The following is a 21697-nucleotide window of genomic DNA, read 5'->3' on the forward strand; positions in this document are numbered from 1 at the left end:
GGGTGGAGCCACCTGTCTGTCTCTCCCCGAGGGGTGGAGCCACCTGTCTGTCTCTCCCTGAGGCGTGGAGCCACCTGTCTGAGGCGTGGGGGATAATGAATGTGTGTTGGGATGCAGCCCATGCAGCTCTGACACAGGCCAATAAAGCACCAGCAGTGCTGCGCTCCTCAATGCAAGAATACTCAACACAACACAAGACAATGCAACACAATACATTCACACAATACATTCACAACACAGCAATACAACACAACCAGTGTTGGGCAAGTTACTGAAAACTATGAATTAGAGTTACCAGTTACTTGTCTCAAAAAGTAATCTTAATTAATTTACAAATTACTGCAACAGCACAATGCAATGCAACACAATGCAAAAAAAAATATATAGATCTTTCTGCTCTCCACAGTGAAACATTCACACAAAATACAATTTCTAGATGTGGGGAAAAAATAATTGTGCGTGCTGGTTTGGCAAGCGTGTGATCTGTGCAGTATAATGACATAGGGTTTAGTGTATGAAGCAGATTGTGTAGCAGGCCCCCCCCTGCACGCCCTGAGAGAGACTAGTGTGTGCTCGCTGATACCCAGCAGGAGGCGCCGGACCCGGGAGAGAGGCCCAGCAGCCCCGAGAGGCCCGTGTTCTGACCCAGACGGCAGCGCAGTGCTCCGTTATCTGTAAAACATGACACATCATTGAACTAGAAGACGCTCGGACGGCGCATCACATCTGCCGACCTCAATTCTTCAAACCTGCTGCTACACCCAAACACATCATTCTTATCACTCGGATTTGACATGAAATTGATTTCTTGAGCCTGCAAACATCCCTTTAGGAGCTGCTATCAACTCTTTGACTTTCCAAGAAAATACCATGTGAATGCAATGCGATTAAAGGGACAGCACAACTTTTTGAGAGATTCGCCTATTTGCCATATTGCCCATACATAAACAAGATAAACAATGCCTTACCGTCCCTCTCCGTGCAGTACACTGTGAGGTACAGCCATCCAGTTAGTTAGATTCCCAAATGAATGGGAGTTACTGGTACAGCCCCAAGCCACCAAAAAACACACATTCCAACAGCGCCAAAAAGCTCTATGTACATGTTGTGACTCGTGTACTCACCACGCCATCAAATATGAATCCAAAAATGCTGAGAAACGTAAATAGATAGCCGGAAGTACTTTCCAAACATGGCCGCCAGACGCAGTGATTTCGCTGTTACTTTTTATTAATTAATACACAGGACAAGATGTTACTATCCCTTGTGCCAAAATCCGAGGAAAAACACATTTAGAAGCCCAATCCAGAATAAAACAAGCTAACAGGCTAACAAACTAATAAACAAGACACAAATCACCAGTTACCTACCCTAGCCAACAGCAGTATGAAGCATGTCATTGGGGTTTTCAAGTGGGCACCTTCCTTCACCGACGTTTCGTTAAGTTAGGCCCACGACACCTCAAGAAGGCTTAACGGTGTAATCCAGCGTCCTGGAAACACCCCCCTCCATGCTACCACCGCACAACTGCATATTACCTCACTATCTAAGCCTAGCTATCCAGGTCGATTCGGTATGACATTCCTGACTACACCACCACTGTCAATGATTCAGCCCTGTTGATGCGGACCGTTACTCATGACCACCAACAAACAATCCCTAACTACACCACCACTGTCAATGATTCAGCCCTGTTGATGCGGACCGTTAATCATGACCAACAAACAATCCCTAACTACACCACCACCGTCAATGATTCAGCCCTGTTGATGCGGACCGTTAATCATGACCAACAACAAACAATCCCTAACTACACCACCACTGTCAATGATTCAGCCCTGTTGATGCGGACCGTTAATCATGACCAACAACAAACAATCAATCTGACCTTAGCGAGCTCCCCAGCTAGCATGTTTCCTCCTTATCCACAGCCATTCACTTGCTCGTTCTGCTGCCTGAGACATGTTGCTAACCGCAAGTTTCAGGCTCCGTCCCCGAATGCCCAACTCAGTTAGTAAGGCAATAACGGACTTTGCCACAAAACCACGGCAGCCCACCTCTACAGGCCGCACTCGAGCCCTCCAACCTCGCTGCTCTGCCTCTGCTGCCATTTCAGCATACCTAGCTTTCTTGCGCTCATAAGCCTCCTCAACTCGATCTTCCCACGGGACTGTGAGTTCGATAAAATAAACTCTCTTCTCTACCTCAGACCACAGTAACAAGTCCGGACGTAGCCGGGTGCTAACTATATATGCTGGGATGACTAGCTGTTCATTCAAGTCAACCCTCATTTCCCAGGCTCCACCTACACTTAGCTGCCCTAACTTGTGCCTGACCTTAATTGGTCTAATCTTTTCTCCCTCACGTACAAATTTGATCTGTCTATTCTCTTTGCTAGCAACTAGAGAATTTACTTCTAGCTGCTTTTCCTCAACTGCAGCTGCCAAACATTTCAACACCTGGTTGTGACGCCAGGTGTATCGCCCCTGGGAGAGACTGACCTTACACCCTGACAGTATATGCCTCAATGTACATACACTAGAACACAACGGGCAGGCACCATCCTCGCCCAACCACTGATTTAAGTTCTGGGGAGATGGCAGCACATCATAAGTAGCCCCTAGAATAAATCTAATTCTGCTGGCCTCCATGCTCCACAACTCTCTCCACTTCAACTTTCTCTTCTCTACACTCTCCCAGTTCACCCACTGTCCTTGCTTTGCCTGCGACACTGCCTTAGTACATCTTACTGCCTCCTCTTGCCTATGTACTTCTTCAACTACCATCTTCCTCTTTTCTATTACTGATGCCTTGTTCCACACAGGTTTCCCTATGCACAACCCTAAGCCTCCACGCCCATGCTGCACCTGACCTATGATATCCCTGTGTCTAAGAGCTGACTGTGCTTGCTGTACTGCCTCCTTTGGGTTCCACTTCCTCCCTGTTTTAACTGTGGGCGCTACACTCCTAACCACTGGATCCTTTGACTGAGTCAGAGTCATTTCCAGTCTAACCTTAGCACACTTGAACTCCTCTGTCAGGCTAGATAATGGCAATTCCAATATGCCTTTCCCATATAAGGCTACACTGCTTAGGCAGCGTGGGACTCCGAGCCATTTTCTAATGAATGAGTTAATCATCCTTTCTAGCTTTTCTACCTTTGAAAGGGGAACCTCATACACTGTCAGTGGCCACATCAACCGAGGCAACAATCCAAACTGCAAACACCACAACTTTAACTTTCCTGGGAGCCCTGACTTGTCTATAGGGCTCCCAGGAATTATTTCCCCCGCTTGCTCCCAGCCTAATACTGCACAGCGGGCGGTCAAAAGGTGGCAGACACACTGACTACGTTTACATGCACACAATATTCCGCTTTTTGCCCATATTCGGAAAATGACAATATTCCGACTGAATCAATAATCCACTAATATTCCCGTTTACTGTACATGCAGCCGTAGCTCGCCCTCCCCGACACGTGAGGGAGGGGGGGAGAGAGAGAGATGCAGGTAGGCGGAGAATCTGTTGGGAATAAACAGAGCAGCGCTATTCTTACGAGCATCACTTGGTCCATTTCAGGAGCAGCTTGCTGCTGAAAAGTTTGGTGTTGCGCATCCAAGTCTTTCATAAAAAGTAGGCTAGCAGCCTACGTTATTACCTCGCAGGCTCGCAAGCATTGTGGACTTCCGTGGGCACTGGGCACTATAGGCTACTCTCTCTCTCTCTTTAAATCGATGTTTCTCATCTCCTCCCGATCAGAAATGTCTGCTTTTCTTTTTGCATGCCAGAGATGATGGATTATATGATTATATCGTCTGTTCTAGAGCTTTCTAGCACACATCAGCTGACCACAAACAGGCAACATGCGTCGCAAACTGCGGTAAAAACCCTGATTGAGACGCATATTCCGAATGCGGTGTATACATGATCAAAGAATCCTCCGAAAACCCGAATAACACTGGAATAACCCAGATGTCTTAATCGGAAAATGCTAAATTCGGAAAAAGGGCAAATTCGGAAAATGCAACTGGAATATGCTGTTTACATGACCCTTATCAAATTCAGAATATTGTCATTTTCCGAATAATAGTGGAATATTGTGTGCATGTAAACGTAGTCACTGTCATAGCTACATACATTTAGCTAGCAAATGAGAAGACACACACACGCACACGCACACACACACACACACACACACACACACACACACACACACACACGCGTATAACAACACCCACTTCACCAGAGAGCCATGCCATTAACAGCAACTCTTAACGAGTCCTAAGTACTTTCACTACAGTCATCACATTGTATAAATCATATTTTATGGCGTGAATATTCTTCAAGGACCCCAATCAAAGAAGATAAACAAATATGCTAATATCTAATTGGAGCTGTGAGTGATGTGTTTGTGAGCTGGCTGCTTCAGAGAGAAGAGAAGGCCAAAGTCAAGGCGGGAGAGTTCTCTTCTTCAATTATCTTCATCCACAGACAAGACAGGACGTGAGGACGGCCATGGTAAAACCCATCCTGATCACGTGATCTCACGCTCTGTCTACGGATCAGTCTGGACTTTCCAGCCGCCCGCATCGATTTCAGTGGGCGGGAGTAGGCTACTTGCCTTGACCGACAGCTCCTTCAGCCAATCGGCATCGCCAAATCCAATCCAAATCCACTGGGAAGAATGGCGAAAATGTATTTTCCGCAGAGAAACTCCGCTGGCGCATACTCAAAATTATTTTCAAAAGTATTTTCAAAAACATTTAATGCCTCGATTTTTTTTCTCTCTCAAATTCAGGCTCTGCTCTTCACGTGAATCCAAGCAGCACAATAAAGACTCAAACCCCCCATGAAACACAACATGCATAACGAGGCTTACTAACATGCTCATTAGCATGTTAGTTAGCATGTTGCTATAGAAACGGTGTTGGCCTCACTGTACTTGATTGACTCTGTGTGGCAGTGTGACACTATGCTGCCAGCAGGGGAACGCAGACTGAGATGTGCAGGTCTATCTTGTCAGTCTCTATCACTCTCTCCAGGAATTGAGTTTGAGTGAAAGTGCTATCCGGGGAGAGGTGCTGAAATCCTCCCCTCCCCTCAGAAATAAATCTAAACTGAGTGCTGACGCTGCGTTTTGATTTAAAGGTTAAGTGAAAGTGAGAGCATTTCACTTCTCAATGCGCTCGTGTTCATGGCATCCATTTACAACATAACACTGGTGCACAGACATATCTCATATCTAAATGTATAATGTCGTGAGAACCTGCTCCCATACAGGCAGAATACATCTGCGATCCGCTAAAGCGCGCCAGAAAATAACTAGAGAATATCATACAGTATTGGGAGGACAGACAATTTTGAAATTGATATCCTATCACCGGACTTGTGTCCTGTCAGGAATCGGGATATTCAAAATGATTTTAATGACACTTTTATTTAAATACTTTTTTTTTTCCTGAATTCATTGTTCTCTCTTATGTTGTTACTACCCCACTTTCACATGATCAAAAACATTTGCAGACGGTCAACAAGCTTATTGGTCAAGAAAAGTTGCTCACGGTTTTACATGGGCATCAACCATCAACAGCCAATCAGAATCAGAATCAGAATAACCTTATTATTAATCTGATTAATTTTCTCCTGTGTTCTCCTTCCAATGTGATTTTGCTTCATGAACTGCTGAGTACGAGAAGCTGATTTCAGCTCTTTATTGGGCGGGGGTGGGGGGGTAGGTGATACTTGGAGAGCAGTTGCATCAGTTGTTCGGGTCGATTGTAAACTCGGAACATTGACAGAATATTTGAACCGGCATTATTTGCCGGAAGCGCTGCCTCGTGTGCTTTTTGTGAAGAGAAATGAAAAGCGGATCACGATAGCGTCGCCTGACGTTAAGCCAGAGACGTAACACGGGTGCGCAAACCTGCGACCCTCGTGTTAGTCGGCAGGGAATCTACCGCTACCACTGCTTCCCATTACTTTTAATGAGAAAAGGGCGCTGTGGGTGGGGGGAAAAACACGATCTAATGTGACCAAGTCCCTACACATGGAGTGGAGGTTAAGTCGGTTAATAATTGATCATACGATTAGGTCTCTTACTGTGCTCTCTGCTCCTTGCGTAATCAAAATGCCTGTGATTTGTCACATCACAGGAAACCCTCTCTCTCTCTCTCTCTCTCTGTCCTTAAGACTCTATCTCTCTCTCCCTTTAACTCTCTCTCTATCTCGACCTTTACCTCTCTCCCTCTGCTGTCCTCTCTCTGTCTCTGCAGGCGGGCGGGCGAGCAGATGGAGAGGGCACGCCGGAGCAGCATCTGATGCCATCTGACGTTTGTTCCTCATAAATACCTCATTAAGGCCGCCTGGCTTTCACACAGTGTGGTGAGACCTGAACCTCATTAAGGCACTTCCACACACAGTGCATTTACATACAGGCACACTAATAAACACTGTTATCACATTTCTAGAGTTACCTGATTATCAAGCGGTCAATGTAAACGGCATCCTTTACCGGATAACGGCCGTTATCGGTTTAAAATCATCAGGTTTCTTCATTGCACTCAAAATAGTCTGGCTGCTAATACCTCCACTCTGGTATAGCGGGGGAGGGGGGGGGGGGGGGGGGGGGGTTGGGGGGAAAGGCTCCGTTTACCTTTGCAACCATCCACCGAAAGTACCAAGCAGGCCTGCTTTATTGCACAATCCAATCGTTTTCAGCGTGTATAGCAACGAGCTAGCGTCGTCGATGTTGTTGTTTCACAGCGGCGCAGGCATTTGAGATGGACAGATTCGTCACGGAGGGAGCAGGAAGGAAATCCATATATGGTCGCAGCCGGTCAGTCAGGGCGGGTGGGAGGAGCCAATGGCAGAGCATGCAGGGAGCGGAAAGGGATTTTCACCAGCACCAATGGCAGAGCTTATACAGCAGCCTGTTTCCATGCAGCCAGACTCCTCTCCCAGCAGGGAGGGAAGTCTGGCAAGCGAGACTATTCACCTTATGCGGCCCCGCCCACTTTGACCCATTGTATCGCGACTTCCTGTTCAAAACGCCGGCTGTTTTACCTGCTCAAACTAACCCGGTCAAACCTAGTTTGACTCACATTATGAGTCAAGACTAGGTTTACGAGTCACAGGAAGTGGAAATACAATCGGAACCTCCGATTGTATTTCCACTTCCCGTTAGTCTCTCAAGCCAGACGGTCTCTTCTGAATAAGGTGAATAGAAGGAGTAAAGCTTAATTTATACTTATTAGAAAGTGTCGCTCAGCACATGGTCGCAGACGAAAAATAAAGTGTCGCTCATGTTGCTGCATTTATGCTTCTCTCCACGGCGCAACGGTCACGTGACGCTAGAGACAGAGGGAGGCAGAGAACTAGTGCAGTGCAGACAGGCAAGAGAGGGAATGCTGTCAGTGAACCCACGTCGCCGCATATAACGACACACAACCACACAATCACTTCCTCTCTCTCTGGGAAGTTGGTCACGGTGTTCTTTGTGATTTTCACGAAGTCATACATCAAGGACAGGCTGATAAAAATACCGGGGACACGCTCATTAATTTCATTTCAGCAAAAACTAAAACAAGGAAGTCGCGCGTGCCCGTCTATATAGCCAATCAGACTTGCGCGACATTATGTGACGTAGTCAGCGACACTAGACATTTCACCAGGTAGCAGACACTGCTCGCAGACACTTGAAAGTGTCGACTCAAGTCCTCATTTCTGTCGGCGACCATTTCAAAAGTGTCGGCAGACGAAGCATAAATTGGGCTTAAGCGTGGGTCCGCATAGCACTTGATTTCCAAAGAGGCTGAAAGAGACAACGTAGGTAAGCCACACAGGGGGGCTGAAGACCTGCAGGTGTTCTGAAGCACCATTAGGATGTGTTTCTCACCGACGCAGGAGCTCCCATCCAGCAGGTAGGAGCCGTTGTCATGGAAACCACTCCTGCATTCACAGTGGTACCAGCCGGGCAGGTTGACACAGCGGGAGTGGCTGTGGCACTCGATCAGGCCCTCTGCACACTCGTCGATATCTGAGGAGACACGCACGCACACACACGCACGCACACACACGCACACACGCACGCACACACGCACGCACAAGCACACGAACACACACGCGCACACACACACACAGAGCAGCTGACATCAACACCTCCTCAACCATTTAGTCCAGGGGTGTCAAACTAATTTTAGTTCATGGGCCACATGCGACCCAATTTGATCTCAAGTGGGCCAGACAAAGAAAATCAATAATAACCTAAATGAGAAAACCTCAAAAATTTCCAGATTATTTTTTCTTTTCCTGTCCTAGTAGGCAGACAGGTGGGGAGAGAGAGGGGGGATGACATGCGGCAAAGGACCACAGAACTGGCCCCCATGAAGGTCCTGCCTGGTCCAGGAGGTCGAAGATAAAACCACGGCATTTTACTTATGAAGCTATAAAATGAAGAATAACTGAGCTAAATAAGAAGAAGAAAACGAGACGTATAAGTGCCTGGGAGAAATAATTGCCAAACCCAGTGATAGACGGCTCAGGATTCAATACAGTCAACCACGATGTGATAAACAAAAGTTCAGTGACAACAAAGTCTGACTGTGTAGAATCATATTTATTTCTGAGCCACAAATCTGTCTAGAAATGCCATGGGCTCGCTAGAACGTAAACAATTTAAAAAATGCCATTACAAAAGTACAAAGAATATCATTGAGATGGAGAGAAAGCCGTCTCATTTGTGATTACTACAGCAGAATAAAATGTAGCTAATATTGTGATTTTTCTCCTCCACAATAGGTATTGTCACACTTTTGTATTGTGATATATGGAATTTCGAAACATCGTCCCCGTCACTAATAGTTAGAGTTTCTCTATCTCCAGAGTAGCTTCTAACAACCTAACAGACCTTTTGATCTTGTGCTGTGAACATTTTTCTGTTTCCCCACACACTGTAGCCTGCCTGTGAGAGTCATGGTTGATACCTTTGGCCCAGTTTTAACCTAAACACACACACACACACACACAAACTCCTCGCTGTCAGGTGAAAATAAGCAGCTGGCGACTTCACATGTATCGGAGGGAGCATGTGCTAGCTGTGACAGGGTGGAGCAACGACCGGGACAGCAGGGGGAATTGGCCAATTACAACTGGGGGAAAGAAAAAAAATAAACTCACGAGCACTTTATTGGGAACACCTGTTGTACACCTCCTTAGTCACGCAGTACACCTTTTTCACAGCAGCAATTTTGTGTCTAAAAGGCAGGGAAGTAACACAGGTGCAAGCAAAACATGAATGAGGACCCCGAGCACTGGAACACCTAACTGGATTGGAAGTTGGAAACCCTCATTAACGTTCTGCTTGCACCTGTGTTACGCCCTGCCTTTTAGAGTATAGATGCTGTGAAAAAGGTCAATTATCCGCTCAGCCAATCATGTGGCAGCAGTGCTATGCATAAGATGGTGCAGATACAGGTCAGCAGCTTCAGGATCATCATCACATCACACATCAGAACGGGAGGGGGGTTGATGTGATGTCAGTGACTTTGAGCGTGGCATGGCTGCTGGTGTCAGACGGGCTGCTTTGAAAGTGCTGACCTCCTGGGATGTTGACGCACAGGAGAACCTCCAGCCTGGTCGGAGCTGACAGAAAGGTGACAGTATAACTCAGATAACCTCTTCACAGCTGTGGTGAGCTGAGCAGAAGAAGCATCTCAGGATGCACAACACGTCCAACCCGGAGGCGGGTGTCACTTTGCGTCGCCGGCTGACACCGAGCTGAAAGCTGAGAGCTACCCGCTATTAGTGAGGAGTTCCTAATAAAGTGCTCGGAGAGTGTATAAGCAAGAGGGAGACAGAGAGAGAGAGACACAGAGAGAGAGAGAGATGGAGAGAGAGAGAGAGAGATAGGGGGACATAGAGAGAGAGAGAGAGAGAGAGAGCAAGTGTTAGCAGTGTGTTGTGGTTGAGCCTGGCCGTGCGGGGCAACTAATCAGAGGTGACAGCTGCCGGGAGGCTGGCCTCGGCCCCTGAGGTCAGAGATCTGGTCAGAAGATTCGCTCCCTGACTCTCTCTCTCTCTCTCTCTCTCACTCTCTCACACACACACACACACACACACACACACACACACACACACACACACACACACACACACACAAACAAACAACACACAGATTATCGCTGACTCCTGGCTGAGAGTTGCTAACCCACAAAAACAGCAGGGTTGTGTGTCTTGACTGTGTGTGTGTGTGTGTGTGTGTGTGTGTGTGTGTGTGTGTGTGTGTGTGTGTGTGTGTTGATGCTCCTGGACACCCAGACAACAGAGAGTTCCTCCAGGGTTCTTGGGTTAAGATAAGCTGAATCTGGAAAGGGGGGCCCCGGTGGCTCAACTGGTCGAGCGCGGGTTCGAATCCGTCCCGTGTCACCCCCCCCCTCTCTCTCTCCCTCTCTTTCCTTTCTACCTACTATCCTGTCCAATAAAGGTGAAAAAATGTCGTCCCCAAAAATCATCCTTAAACAGACAAATGACACTCAAAACAACCTCCTTGGCGGAGATAAAAAAGTAATAAAAATGTTATGAAGGTTGTAGCGTTTGTTTGATTTTAATTGGATTTGAACAACAACATCAACAAGCTGTTTGCTGATCTTTATTGAAGATGCCTCATCACTTTATCTGATCATCAAACCTGAAAGAGAAGCAAACGGTGTGACGGTGGCTGTGACTGTTAGCGTGTGGGCTCCACGCCTGCCTGCCTTCCTAGCCGTTTGTCTGCGTCTCCAGACTGTGGACTTGGCCTGATGACCTCATCATCTCACACTGTGTGGACCTCACTCCGCTCCCTCTAAGAAGGCTGCTCGCCTCAACAATCTCCTCTAATCTCCTCACTAGCCTTGAGGGGGAACGGCAGACCGAGCGACGGTGAGAGAAAGTCTATTCTTCAGGAAGGGGTTCACACACAGAGTCAAGGCGGACCGGAGAACCGTCTTAATAACAACACCTGCACTGGCAATGGAACTGATGTTATCTTTGTTTCATTTATTCCTTTTCAATATCACATTCGTAAAACCGAAGGTCGTGATTGAAGCAAAAGCTTGTTGGAGTCGTGTGGGCGAGCAGCGGCGAGTTGAAGATGTTGAGAGAGAGAGAGAGAGAGTTGGCGTGTCTCTATTTAACCCCGGCAGAGCGGAGGCAGCCATCAGTCAGCGTGGAAAGACAGACGAGGCTAACAGCTTGTCGGGGCGCAGAGTAAAATATGACACGAGCGCGCCCGGACACATATCACTTTTATACAACGGAAAGTTATTTGACTAATGAACCTACACGATACGGCGGTTGCAAATCTTGCTGTCGGTGTAAATATTCAAATGAGCTGTTAGCCACAGTGGCAGCAGCCTAGTCTAGACGGTGGTACAAATTAGCATAACAGAGGCGCCGCCTGGTATGATGGGGTTCTTACAGAGAACCAGGCACCATGGAGGAAAGTCCCTGGAGGATTTACAGTGTAGGAGAGACACTTGACTCATTCATTCATTGCATCAGTTGGTTATTGGTTGGTTGGTTACTGTAGTAGTCTCGCTTGCCAGACTCTCTCCCTACAACGGGGGAGAGTCTGGCTGCTAATACCTCTACTCTGGTATAGCGGGGGGGGGGAAGGTTACCTTTACAACCAACCAACGGAAGTACCAAGCAGGCACAATCCAGATCCAATCGTTTTCAGCATGTAGCAACGGGCTACAGTAGCATTTCTTGAGGATGCAGTTTCACAGCGGTGCAGGCATTTGAGATCGACAGATTCGAGACACACAGCGGCAGGGCATTTGAGAGAGATATATATATATATATATATATATATATATATATATATATATATACCGTATATATATATAATTTCTGTTTATTTTCTTCTTTAATATTAAGAACAAACGCAATAATGGCCACTGTGCATAAACAACAGCCAACAGGCAACAACAACAACAACAATAATAAGATGGTTTCCACAGTTTATAAATCCACGGTGCCAGAATGTTTCCAGTGTAATTGGCAGGAACATTGAGGGGGCAACAGTTGTTCTTTCATCTTCTGAAGGGAAATTCAAATTGTCCTGTCTTTGAAAAGTCAGATTCCAACAATAATTGACTCTCCCTGTACTACCTTAATTGCACACAACAGCAGCTGATACTATACACAACTGTATCTTACATCTCATATCATCGATGGTTTCCGTCCATATTAGTGTTGGGATGCATTCTCATTTGGAAATAGTGAAGTATCTCCACCTGTATTCTCCTCCCTTTTTTCACCACGTTTCATCATTCTCTGTACTAAACTCATCAGAGCTCACAGACCTTTAAGCAATTAGCTCACTTCCAGCACCTACGCATCTGCTCATCTTAATGCGTACGGGTTTGTTTTTCATTAACTTCAATAAACTCATTACTTCCCATATTACACTAATTGCCTTCTGGCAAAAAATATCCTCTCTGCATCGTGGTGTTATAATGAGCCAGAGGAGCAGGAAGATCTAAGAGGACAAAGCGTCACTGACATCGCTGACATTTTGAATACACTCCAACTGCTGTCCTTTCACTTGATCCAGCCTAAGGTTCACAAAACAGCGTGTATAAAGCACGTCAATATTCAATTGCAGTTGCCACGCCGCGCTGAAGCCATCATTCAGGATTCTGTTCTATTTTCCAAGCGTGCAGCGCGCTGAACCCGAGCTGCCAGGCATGAAGTCAATGCAAGTTGTGGGCGGGGGCAAGGCGCGCCAAGCGAGGCGCTGAGGAAAAGGGAGTGCTTCTTGGTGACCGGTTTAGCGCGACACTCAGCTTCAGCATGGCTTTGGCGTATGGTGTGCACAAAGGCTGAGGTTATATTAATTTGTGTTGCATCTGTGGCGTATTGGTATGCAGAAGACGAACTGGAGGTCACAGTAACACCACACGCACATGCACATGTGTTTGGCGGTACAACACACACAAACATGCTATGTGCATGCATGTTATGTGGAGGGAACCCCAGGTGAGCACGGGGAGAACATGCAAACTCCACATAGAAAGACCCTTTTTCACGAGATAGCACCTGGGCAATAGTCACCAAAGGCGTGACATACCCCCAGCGCCAACAGCGACCCAGGCGGGAATCGAACCCAGGACCTACCTGGCGCTACCACTGCACCACCCATGCTCCCAAGCAGGGTGGGAATTACACGGAGGCCATGACCTCCATTGCCCCTCCTTCTGGCCGTGATGCCCTGAGATCCCTAAGGCCACCTTGGCAGTGCCCTGCTACCAGTTGCTTTAAAAGCGTCAGTGGGGTCTCAGTTTAATGTAGCTGCTCTATGCAAAGAATGTGTATTTGGCTCATTTTAACACACATTTCAGAAGAATTGCTCTTCACAATGGCAATAGATAGAGCAATGGCCTTTTGTGCCCTGGCATGTGGCCTTGTGCCCTAAAAAAATATGCGATGTCGAAGGCCAAATGGCCTCTAAAACGACGAAATTCCCACTCTGCTCCCAAGTCATTTTGCAGCAGGAAATGAAGTTACATCCATGTAACGTCAATGCTAAAGCCCGCTCACGAGTCCAAGTCAAGTCTCAAGTCTTTGAGCTAGAGTCCAGTCTCAAGTCTTTGAGGGGCAAGTCCAAGTCAAGTCTCAAGTCTCTTATGGACGAGCGTTCTATCATCTGCTGCATGCAATCCGGTCTGCTTAAAACACTGCATCTAAAAGTAAGGAATTCAGAGCATGTGTACTGTATTATCATCACTCCTTTATTACCATATACTATCAGCATTGATTAGTCGTCATGAGTAGACATTTCCTTAATGTTAATGCACCAAAGATAAATAAATAAATAAATAAATAAATAAATAAATAAATAAATAAATAAATAAATAAATAAATAAATAAATAAATATTGTTCACAAGTCCAAAATCTCGAGTCCGAGTCGAGTCTCAAGTCTTTGGGTTGACAAGTCTCAAGTCCCAGTCTCAAGTCCTCCATCTCTGTGACGACACATACTGTAGTGTCGCCTGTGACTATCTGCTGGCTCAACTCTACAGATGCAGCTCTGTACAGTAGAAGCCCCACTGTCTTCCATGTGTGGACTGATACTGAACTTGCAGCAGCAGCAGCAGCGACTGTAAGAACAGGAACAGCAGAAGCCGAGCGGGACACACGGTGTCTTTTTTATGGAGCGCACGTGTCATCTCAAAGTCCATCCATCACCTCCTCCTCTGCTAAGGGCGATTTATTTACACGTAATAAAAGCTCATTCCAGGCGCGCACAGTCAATAATGGTCATAGCTCAATCGTTTCATAAAGCTATTTCTCAGCTGGTTATAGGCTAACGTGTGTGTGTGTGTGTGTGTGTGTGTGTGTGTGTGTGTGTGTATGCATGTAGCGGTATGGATGCATACTCCCCCCCTCTCTATCTCCATGTCAGTGAAGTGGACAGGTGACCTTCCTCATGTATTAGCTACAACGCGCTAGCTACATCTACTGTATATGTGCTCCATCAATCACTGTTACAGCCGGCGGAGAGCAGCCGGAAAACCATTGCACACATTTCCCTCTGTCTCCCTCCATTAGAATGCAAACGACGAACACTTTAGTACTTTCTGCAGGGCTTCACTTCTCCGGCTTTCCCCCCACTGGGAATGTGGGAAGACTTCCTGACGGGGCCGGGAGATGTGAGGAGTTCAGACTTTTAGCACAGCGAAGGAAATTTGAATTAATCCAGGCGTAGTTAAGAAATAATCCCCGCGCGTCTCTCTGCGGAGTACCGTCGTGGCCTGCCGAGAGCTTTACATAATTACACTTATCTCAGTGCTTACTGACCTACTGAGAGATGACATCACATCAGGGAATGTCACGCGGAACGTTGGTCACGTCTGTGTCCGTGTCATCCAGAGGAACACAACATAGTCCCAGGGTTTCCCCCGAGGATGGAGTTGTAGCAGCGGGGGTGAAACACGCGCGGTGTACGCCCTGCCTAGTCCTGTCCTCTCTAGTAGGAGATACAGTCAATCCATTTGTATTTGGCAATAGAGATCTACAGTATTCCTACAATATCCCTATAGTAATCCTATAGTGTAATTCAGCAGCGGGGGGCATATTTCAGCAGCCGGGGGGCCGCCGCCGCTGAATGCATATAGAGGAAACACTGTAGTCTGTAAATGTACACACAAACTGGAAAGGCTGCAGTCACCACAGGGGCTCCGCCTCCTGTAGGCCAGAGACAAGCTACTGAATCACCTGAAGTTGTATTGTTTATATTGTATTGCAACTTACTTAACCTGCACAGTAACATGTTAGCATCTTCTTAACATGCACAGTAACATGTTAGCATCTTCTTAACCTGCACAGTAACATGTTAGCATCTTCTTAACATGCACAGTAACATGTTAGCATCTTCTTCACCTGCACAGTAACATGTTAGCATCTTCTTAACCTGCACAGTAACATGTTAGCATCTTCTTCACCTGCACAGTAGCATGTTAGCGTCTTGGTTACATGCTGCCACTCCGACGTGCTGCCACTCCGACGTTCTGCCACTCCGAAATATCGGCCCTCAGAAAGGGGGTCTATATTGCCCGTTTTTCACTAACCTCTCCCAGCCCCCACGCCAAACCTAACCTTCCGCCATGCCTAAACCTAACCTCCCCCAGACCCTAACCCAAAACCTAACCTCTCCCACCCCCACGCCTAAACCTAAGGTCGGCATTGCGGCTTCTAAGGTGAACGACCGCCAGTCCGAATAATGGAAGTTAACGTTCGGAGTGGCAGGGCGTCGGAAAGGCAGAGGAACCCCCATCTTCTTCACCTGCACAGTAACATGTTAGCATCTTCTTCACCTGCACAGTAACATGTTAGCATCTTCTTAACCGGCACAGTAAACATGTTAGCATCTTCTTAACCTGCACAGTAGCATGTTAGCATCTTCTTCACCTGCACAGCAAACATGTTAGCATCTTCTTCACCTGCACAGTGACATGTTAGCATCTTCTTCACCTGCACACATGTTAGCATCTTCTTAACCTGCACAGTAACATGTTAGCATCTTCTTAACCTGCACAGTAACATGTTAGCATCTTCTTAACCTGCACAGTAAAGATGTTAGCATCTTCTTCACCTGCACAGTAACATGTTAGCATCTTCTTCACCTGCACAGTAACATGTTAACATCTTCTTAACCTGCACAGTAAAGATGTTAGCATCTTCTTCACCTGCACAGTAACATGTTAGCATCTTCTTAACCTGCACAGTAACATGTTAGCATCTTCTTAACCTGCACAGTAACATGTTAGCATCTTCTTAACCTGCACAGTAAAGATGTTAGCATCTTCTTCACCTGCACAGTAACATGTTAGCATCTTCTTAACCTGCACAGTAACATGTTAACATCTTCTTAACCTGCACAGTAAAGATGTTAGCATCTTCTTCACCTGCACAGTAACATGTTAGCATTTTCTTAACCTGCACAGTAACATGTTAGCATCTTCTTCACCTGCACAGTGACATGTTAGCATCTTCTTCACCTGCACACATGTTAGCATCTTCTTAACCTGCACAGTAACATGTTAGCATCTTCTTAACCTGCACAGTAACATGTTAGCATCTTCTTAACCTGCACAGTAACATGTTAGCATCTTCTTCACCTGCACAGTGACATGTTAGCATCTTCTTCACCTGCACACATGTTAGCATCTTCTTCACCTGCACAGTAACATGTTAGCATCTTCTTCACCTGCACAGTAACATGTTAGCATCTTCTTAACCTGCACAGTAAACATGTTAGCATCTTAACCTCTCCTCGAGCTGTGGTGTACGACACGGACACAGAAGGCAGAGGGACAGCGATTTGTTACTGCACAAGAGGGAATGACAGCAGAGACCAATTGAGATGCAAAAAGAGACAGAGATAGACAAAGATGGAGACACAAAGAGAGTCTAATAAATTGTAATGTCTAATATACTATTGGAACACAATTGTCTAATAAATTGTCTATTGTCTTAGTGATTGATAAGAACAAGTTGTTGCTACAGTTGTCACATTGCCATTGGTGTTATACAAATGTGTTTTTATGGTGATTTCTTATTTTGGCTTAGGCATGAACTGCCTTTGCACTGTTTTTCACATCCATACAAAAACCTTTGAATTGAACTGAGATGCTGGAGCCAGAAATAGAGCCAGACACAGACAGAGAGAAAATAGAGCCAGACACAGAGAAAAAAGAGGCACACAGAGAGACTAATAGGTAGGAGAGGGTAGGTGTGTGTGTGTGTGTGTGTGTGTATGTGTGTGTGTGTGTGTGTGTGTGTGTGTGTGTGTGTGTGTGGGTGTGTGTGTGTGTGTGTGTGTCAGGTGGTGGTGGACAGAGCTACACTTTCTCCTGTATTGCACTACACAATATTCAGGTCAGAGATATTTAGGCTACTCCAATTTGTTAAATGTTAAAGAGTATGTGGCTACTCATTTTGTACTCATCTGAGTGTCATCGTCTCAGATAGGAGAGCCACTGGCAATGTAAAAAATTTCAATAAAATGCACGGACAACACAGTTTGAGAATGGAAAAATTACGCAATCATGTAAATTGGTTAATTGACTGACTGATTGTCTGATTTGATTTGATGACATATATATAAACGCAAACAATTATTATTATTATTACCGTATTATTATTATTATTGTATATGTAGCCATATTGTTTATTGTTACTATCAGGTGGTATTGGTTTGGTCATTTGTGTCGGTTGCACTGTAGCAGTATGTACTTTTGTATTTCATGCCAATAAAGCACATTTGACTTGGATTGGATTGATAGACAGGCAGGCAGGCAGGCAGGCAGGCAGACAGACAGACAGGCAGACAGACAGAGAGACAGGCAGGCAGACAGACAGACAGACCGAGAAGCAGACAGACAGGCAGGCAGGCAGACAGACAGAGAGACAGACAGGCAGGCAGACAAACAGACAGACAGACAGACAGACCGAGAAGCAGACAGACAGGCAGGCAGACACAGAGACAGACAGATGCTTCCATCGGCCCGCAGAGAGAGGACCCAACCATAATGAGCTCCTGAAAACATTCAAACTTTGTGATGGAGAGGTGAAGCAGAGGGCAGAAACAGTTTAGATAAATGAACAGGAACAGAATGAAAACCAATCCAAAAAGCTTAAAAAAGGAAGAAAAGAAGAAAAAACAACACCAGCAAGCACAATGTGAGCACCGTCAGAGCGAACCTCCTGGAGACGTGACCTAGGTTGACTCTCATTCATTTGACAGTTGACACTTCTTCAACTGCCAAACGCTGGAGTGCAGAGAAACAGAAGATCCAGCTGTGGCTGATGAAGTGGAGAGGCCAAAAGAAAACTGTTGAACTATAGAACTATGTTGACTAGAAAACAGAAGATGGTGTAAGAAAAGGAACAAGCTTATTATCTATACCTCTGATGCTATGCTATGATGTCATTTTGATGCTACACTGACTTCTAATGGGGAGAATGGCGCCTCTATCATTCCCACTCTGCGCCCTGAATGCTCATTACTGCACTTTGGTGAGCGGGCTTTAGCATCGACGTTACATGGATGTGACTCCATTTCCTGCTGCAGCTCCTTCGTATTAAAAGCATTCCGCTGCAAAACTAACAGGACGCTTTTATTGTGAAGAACGTATAGGAAGCGAAATGTGTTTATCGCTCTGGGTTAGCGTAGGTTTATTAACAGCGCTATTCTTCAATAAAACAAGTCGACACAACAGGATGTGGAGATACGTGGAATTTTTTTTTTTCAATGGATAAGTTATAAACACTGAGAGAGGAAGAGTACAAGTACAAGCACTAACAGTAAAATAAGACTGATATCTGAACGTACAAACAGGGACGTAAGTAGCATTTATTAGCATCCTGTAATTACTAGGGATGTCACAATATATCGTCCCACAATATATCGCAATATCAAAACATGACAATACGTATCGTTGAGATGAAATCTCATATCGTGAGAAAAAGAAGCTGAACATGGTGGCACTGATTTGCATCTGATTGCATGCTCGCTCTCCTTTTCATTGCTTTGTTTGAACAGACGAGGGACATTACAGACACGGAGGATGAAAATGGTGGAATTACTCAAATTAGCGTGGAGGATGCCCCCTCAACTTACAAATCGATCGCAAAAAAAATATGGTTAAATTATCGTATCGTTATCGTGAACCCAATTTCGTGTATCGTATCGTATCGTGAACTGAGTGTATCGTGACACCCCTAGTAATTACCTAGTAATTGCACCAAATCTGACACTTGGGTCCGCAGCAACACACCCGCCAAGTGTGAAGACGATCAGATGAACGGTTCTCGAGACATGTGAAGGACAGACAAACAGACAGACAGGCAAACAGACAGCCAGACAGACAGCCAGACAGACAGACAGACAGACAGACAGGCAAGCAGACAGACAGACAGACAGACAGACAAACAGACAGCCAGACAGACAGCCAGCCAGCCAGCCAGACAGACAGGCAAGCAGACAGACAGACAGACAGACAGGCAAACAGACAGACAGACAGACAGACAGACAGACAGCCAGACAGACAGACAGACAGACAGACAGACAGCCAGACAGACAGCCAGACAGACAGACCGACAGACAGACACAGACAGACAGACAGACAGGCAGACAGAGATTCCTTGCTTTATAGTTACATTGCCAATAAACGGTCAGAGAGCAAACGGCTTTGTCGTTAAACTCTTACACTGTTCATTACTGGGCTAATGAGTGTCTTTTGGCAGGCAGGACCTCCAGCAGCCTCCGGCAGCAGCAGAGGGCCACAGGGAGGAGCCTCATTACAGAGATGATGTTAGTCCACATTCTGCTTTCTGAGAGAAATAAAGTGATAATTATGATCGTTTCACAAAATGTGCTGTAGTCGGTTTTCCCCCTGTATCTTATTACCCGTCAGAATTCAATTGACAGCTTCCATCAGCAAACATAAAGTCTGAGCTGAGTTGAAGAAGTGAAACATTTATTTTGTCGACTATAGAAATACTTTTCTGACAATGACATGGAAGACGTAGCTTTGCACATGAGTTAATTGACAGGTAGCTTTGCACATGAGTTAATTGACAGGTAGCTTTGCACATGAGTTAATTGACAGGTAGCTTTGCACATGAGTTAATTGACAGGTAGCTTTGCACATGGGTTAATTGACAATATTTTATGTCTCTCCTCTCTGCTGTTACAGTAGCCTCTGAGGCTCATTTTGTGTGGTTGACTGCCAGCTTTCACAAAACGACGTGTTGTTTATGAGAGCCGGTGAGCGGCTCTGAACACGTCCAACATCCACACCTAAGAGTATGTCTGGTTTACCTTGAAGTTGAAAGAGTTGAGAAAGTTAAAGTCTTAATGTAGAATTCAAGTGCCTGTCGATTTTTAAATCATTACAATTTTGAGGGATGCAAACCATTTTCGAGTCATGATTACTTTGCCGGCCACTTTACACAAAGCAATTGGAATTTCCCCTTTTCATACCGTATTCCTCCTACTGTAGATGCACACGTATACACACACACACACGCACGCACGTACACACACACGCGCACACACACACGCACGTACACACACACGCACACACACACACGCACACACACACACACACGCACGTACACACACACACACACACACGCACACACACACACGCACGCACGTACACACGCACACACACACGCACACACCTTTGCCCACCTGCAATTTCTCAGAGAAATCAAAGTACAGGTCGTCTACAGTTCAGAGTTTGCACACACACACACACACACACACACACACACACACACGCGCGCGCACGCCTTCAGCAGCAGTTCAAAATTTGGATCCAAAACTCCAAGCTACTCAACCAAGTTCCAGTTCAACTTTGCTCAAGTAAGGTTATTTGGAAACATTTGGCCATTACCGATAAGAGAAGATACATGACAAGGAAAGATTAACTGGGCACGGTGGAGCAGTGATATCGCTGTCGCCTCACAGCAAGAAAAGGTCATGGGTTCGATTCCCGCCTGGGATGCTGTGGGCGCTGAGGGTGTGTCCCCATCCCCATGTCCTCAGTGCCCACTGCCCAGGTGGGCTCGTCAAAAGGGCCTTTCTGTGTGGAGTTTACATGTTCTCCCCGTGCTCCTCTGGGGTTTCCTCCAGATAGGAAGCCCCCACCAAAAACATGCATCTGGCAGTAACAAAGTCCTGTTTTCATTTTTTAAAGGGACGGGGAAATGATAAATGATCTCCTAATACACTTTTCTGTCTGTTGTGTTTTAACGATGCCAAAGCAGCTACTGCAGTGAGTTTGCATGTATAGTTTGCATGGAGGTAAACACATTCCTCACACCATTATTTTTTTTTTAAATAGATTCCCAGTGAGATTTGAACTGTTTCAGGGCCTGAATGTCTGTTTCTGACCCAACTAATGTCATATGAGACATTATGAATTGATGATGGCGCTGTGCTCTGATTGGTTGTTCTATTGCTATACTGAATTGTGACTGACAACACTGATCTAACTGAATGTGACACAGCTGTGTCTGCTTTTTCCTCGCATATGAGCTGAATTTGCTGGTTTTTAACAATCACATTTTTTGCTGAAACGTGTGTGTGTGTGTGTGTGTCTGTCCAAATACACAAGTGAAATATGAGCAGTGTATCCAATC

The 21697-nt window shown here is 45.8% G+C and overlaps 1 protein-coding gene across 1 annotated transcript in view; it reads right to left on the minus strand.

Annotated features, from left to right (window-relative positions):
- LOC310790905 (protein kinase C-binding protein NELL1-like) overlaps nt 1-21697 on the minus strand; it is a gene marked incomplete at its 3' end in the record, with an annotated part of 306141 nt that overhangs the window by 17277 nt on the left and 267167 nt on the right. Inside the window, exon 16 of the mRNA XM_083652616.1 lies at nt 7895-8035. Within this exon, the coding sequence (XP_083508742.1) occupies nt 7895-8035 (141 nt within the window). The remainder of the gene's footprint in view (nt 1-7894; nt 8036-21697) is intronic.

The sequence above is a fragment of the Poromitra crassiceps genome (assembly GCF_964638095.1).
Source record: "Poromitra crassiceps genome assembly, chromosome: 16".
NCBI lineage: Eukaryota > Metazoa > Chordata > Actinopteri > Beryciformes > Melamphaidae > Poromitra > Poromitra crassiceps.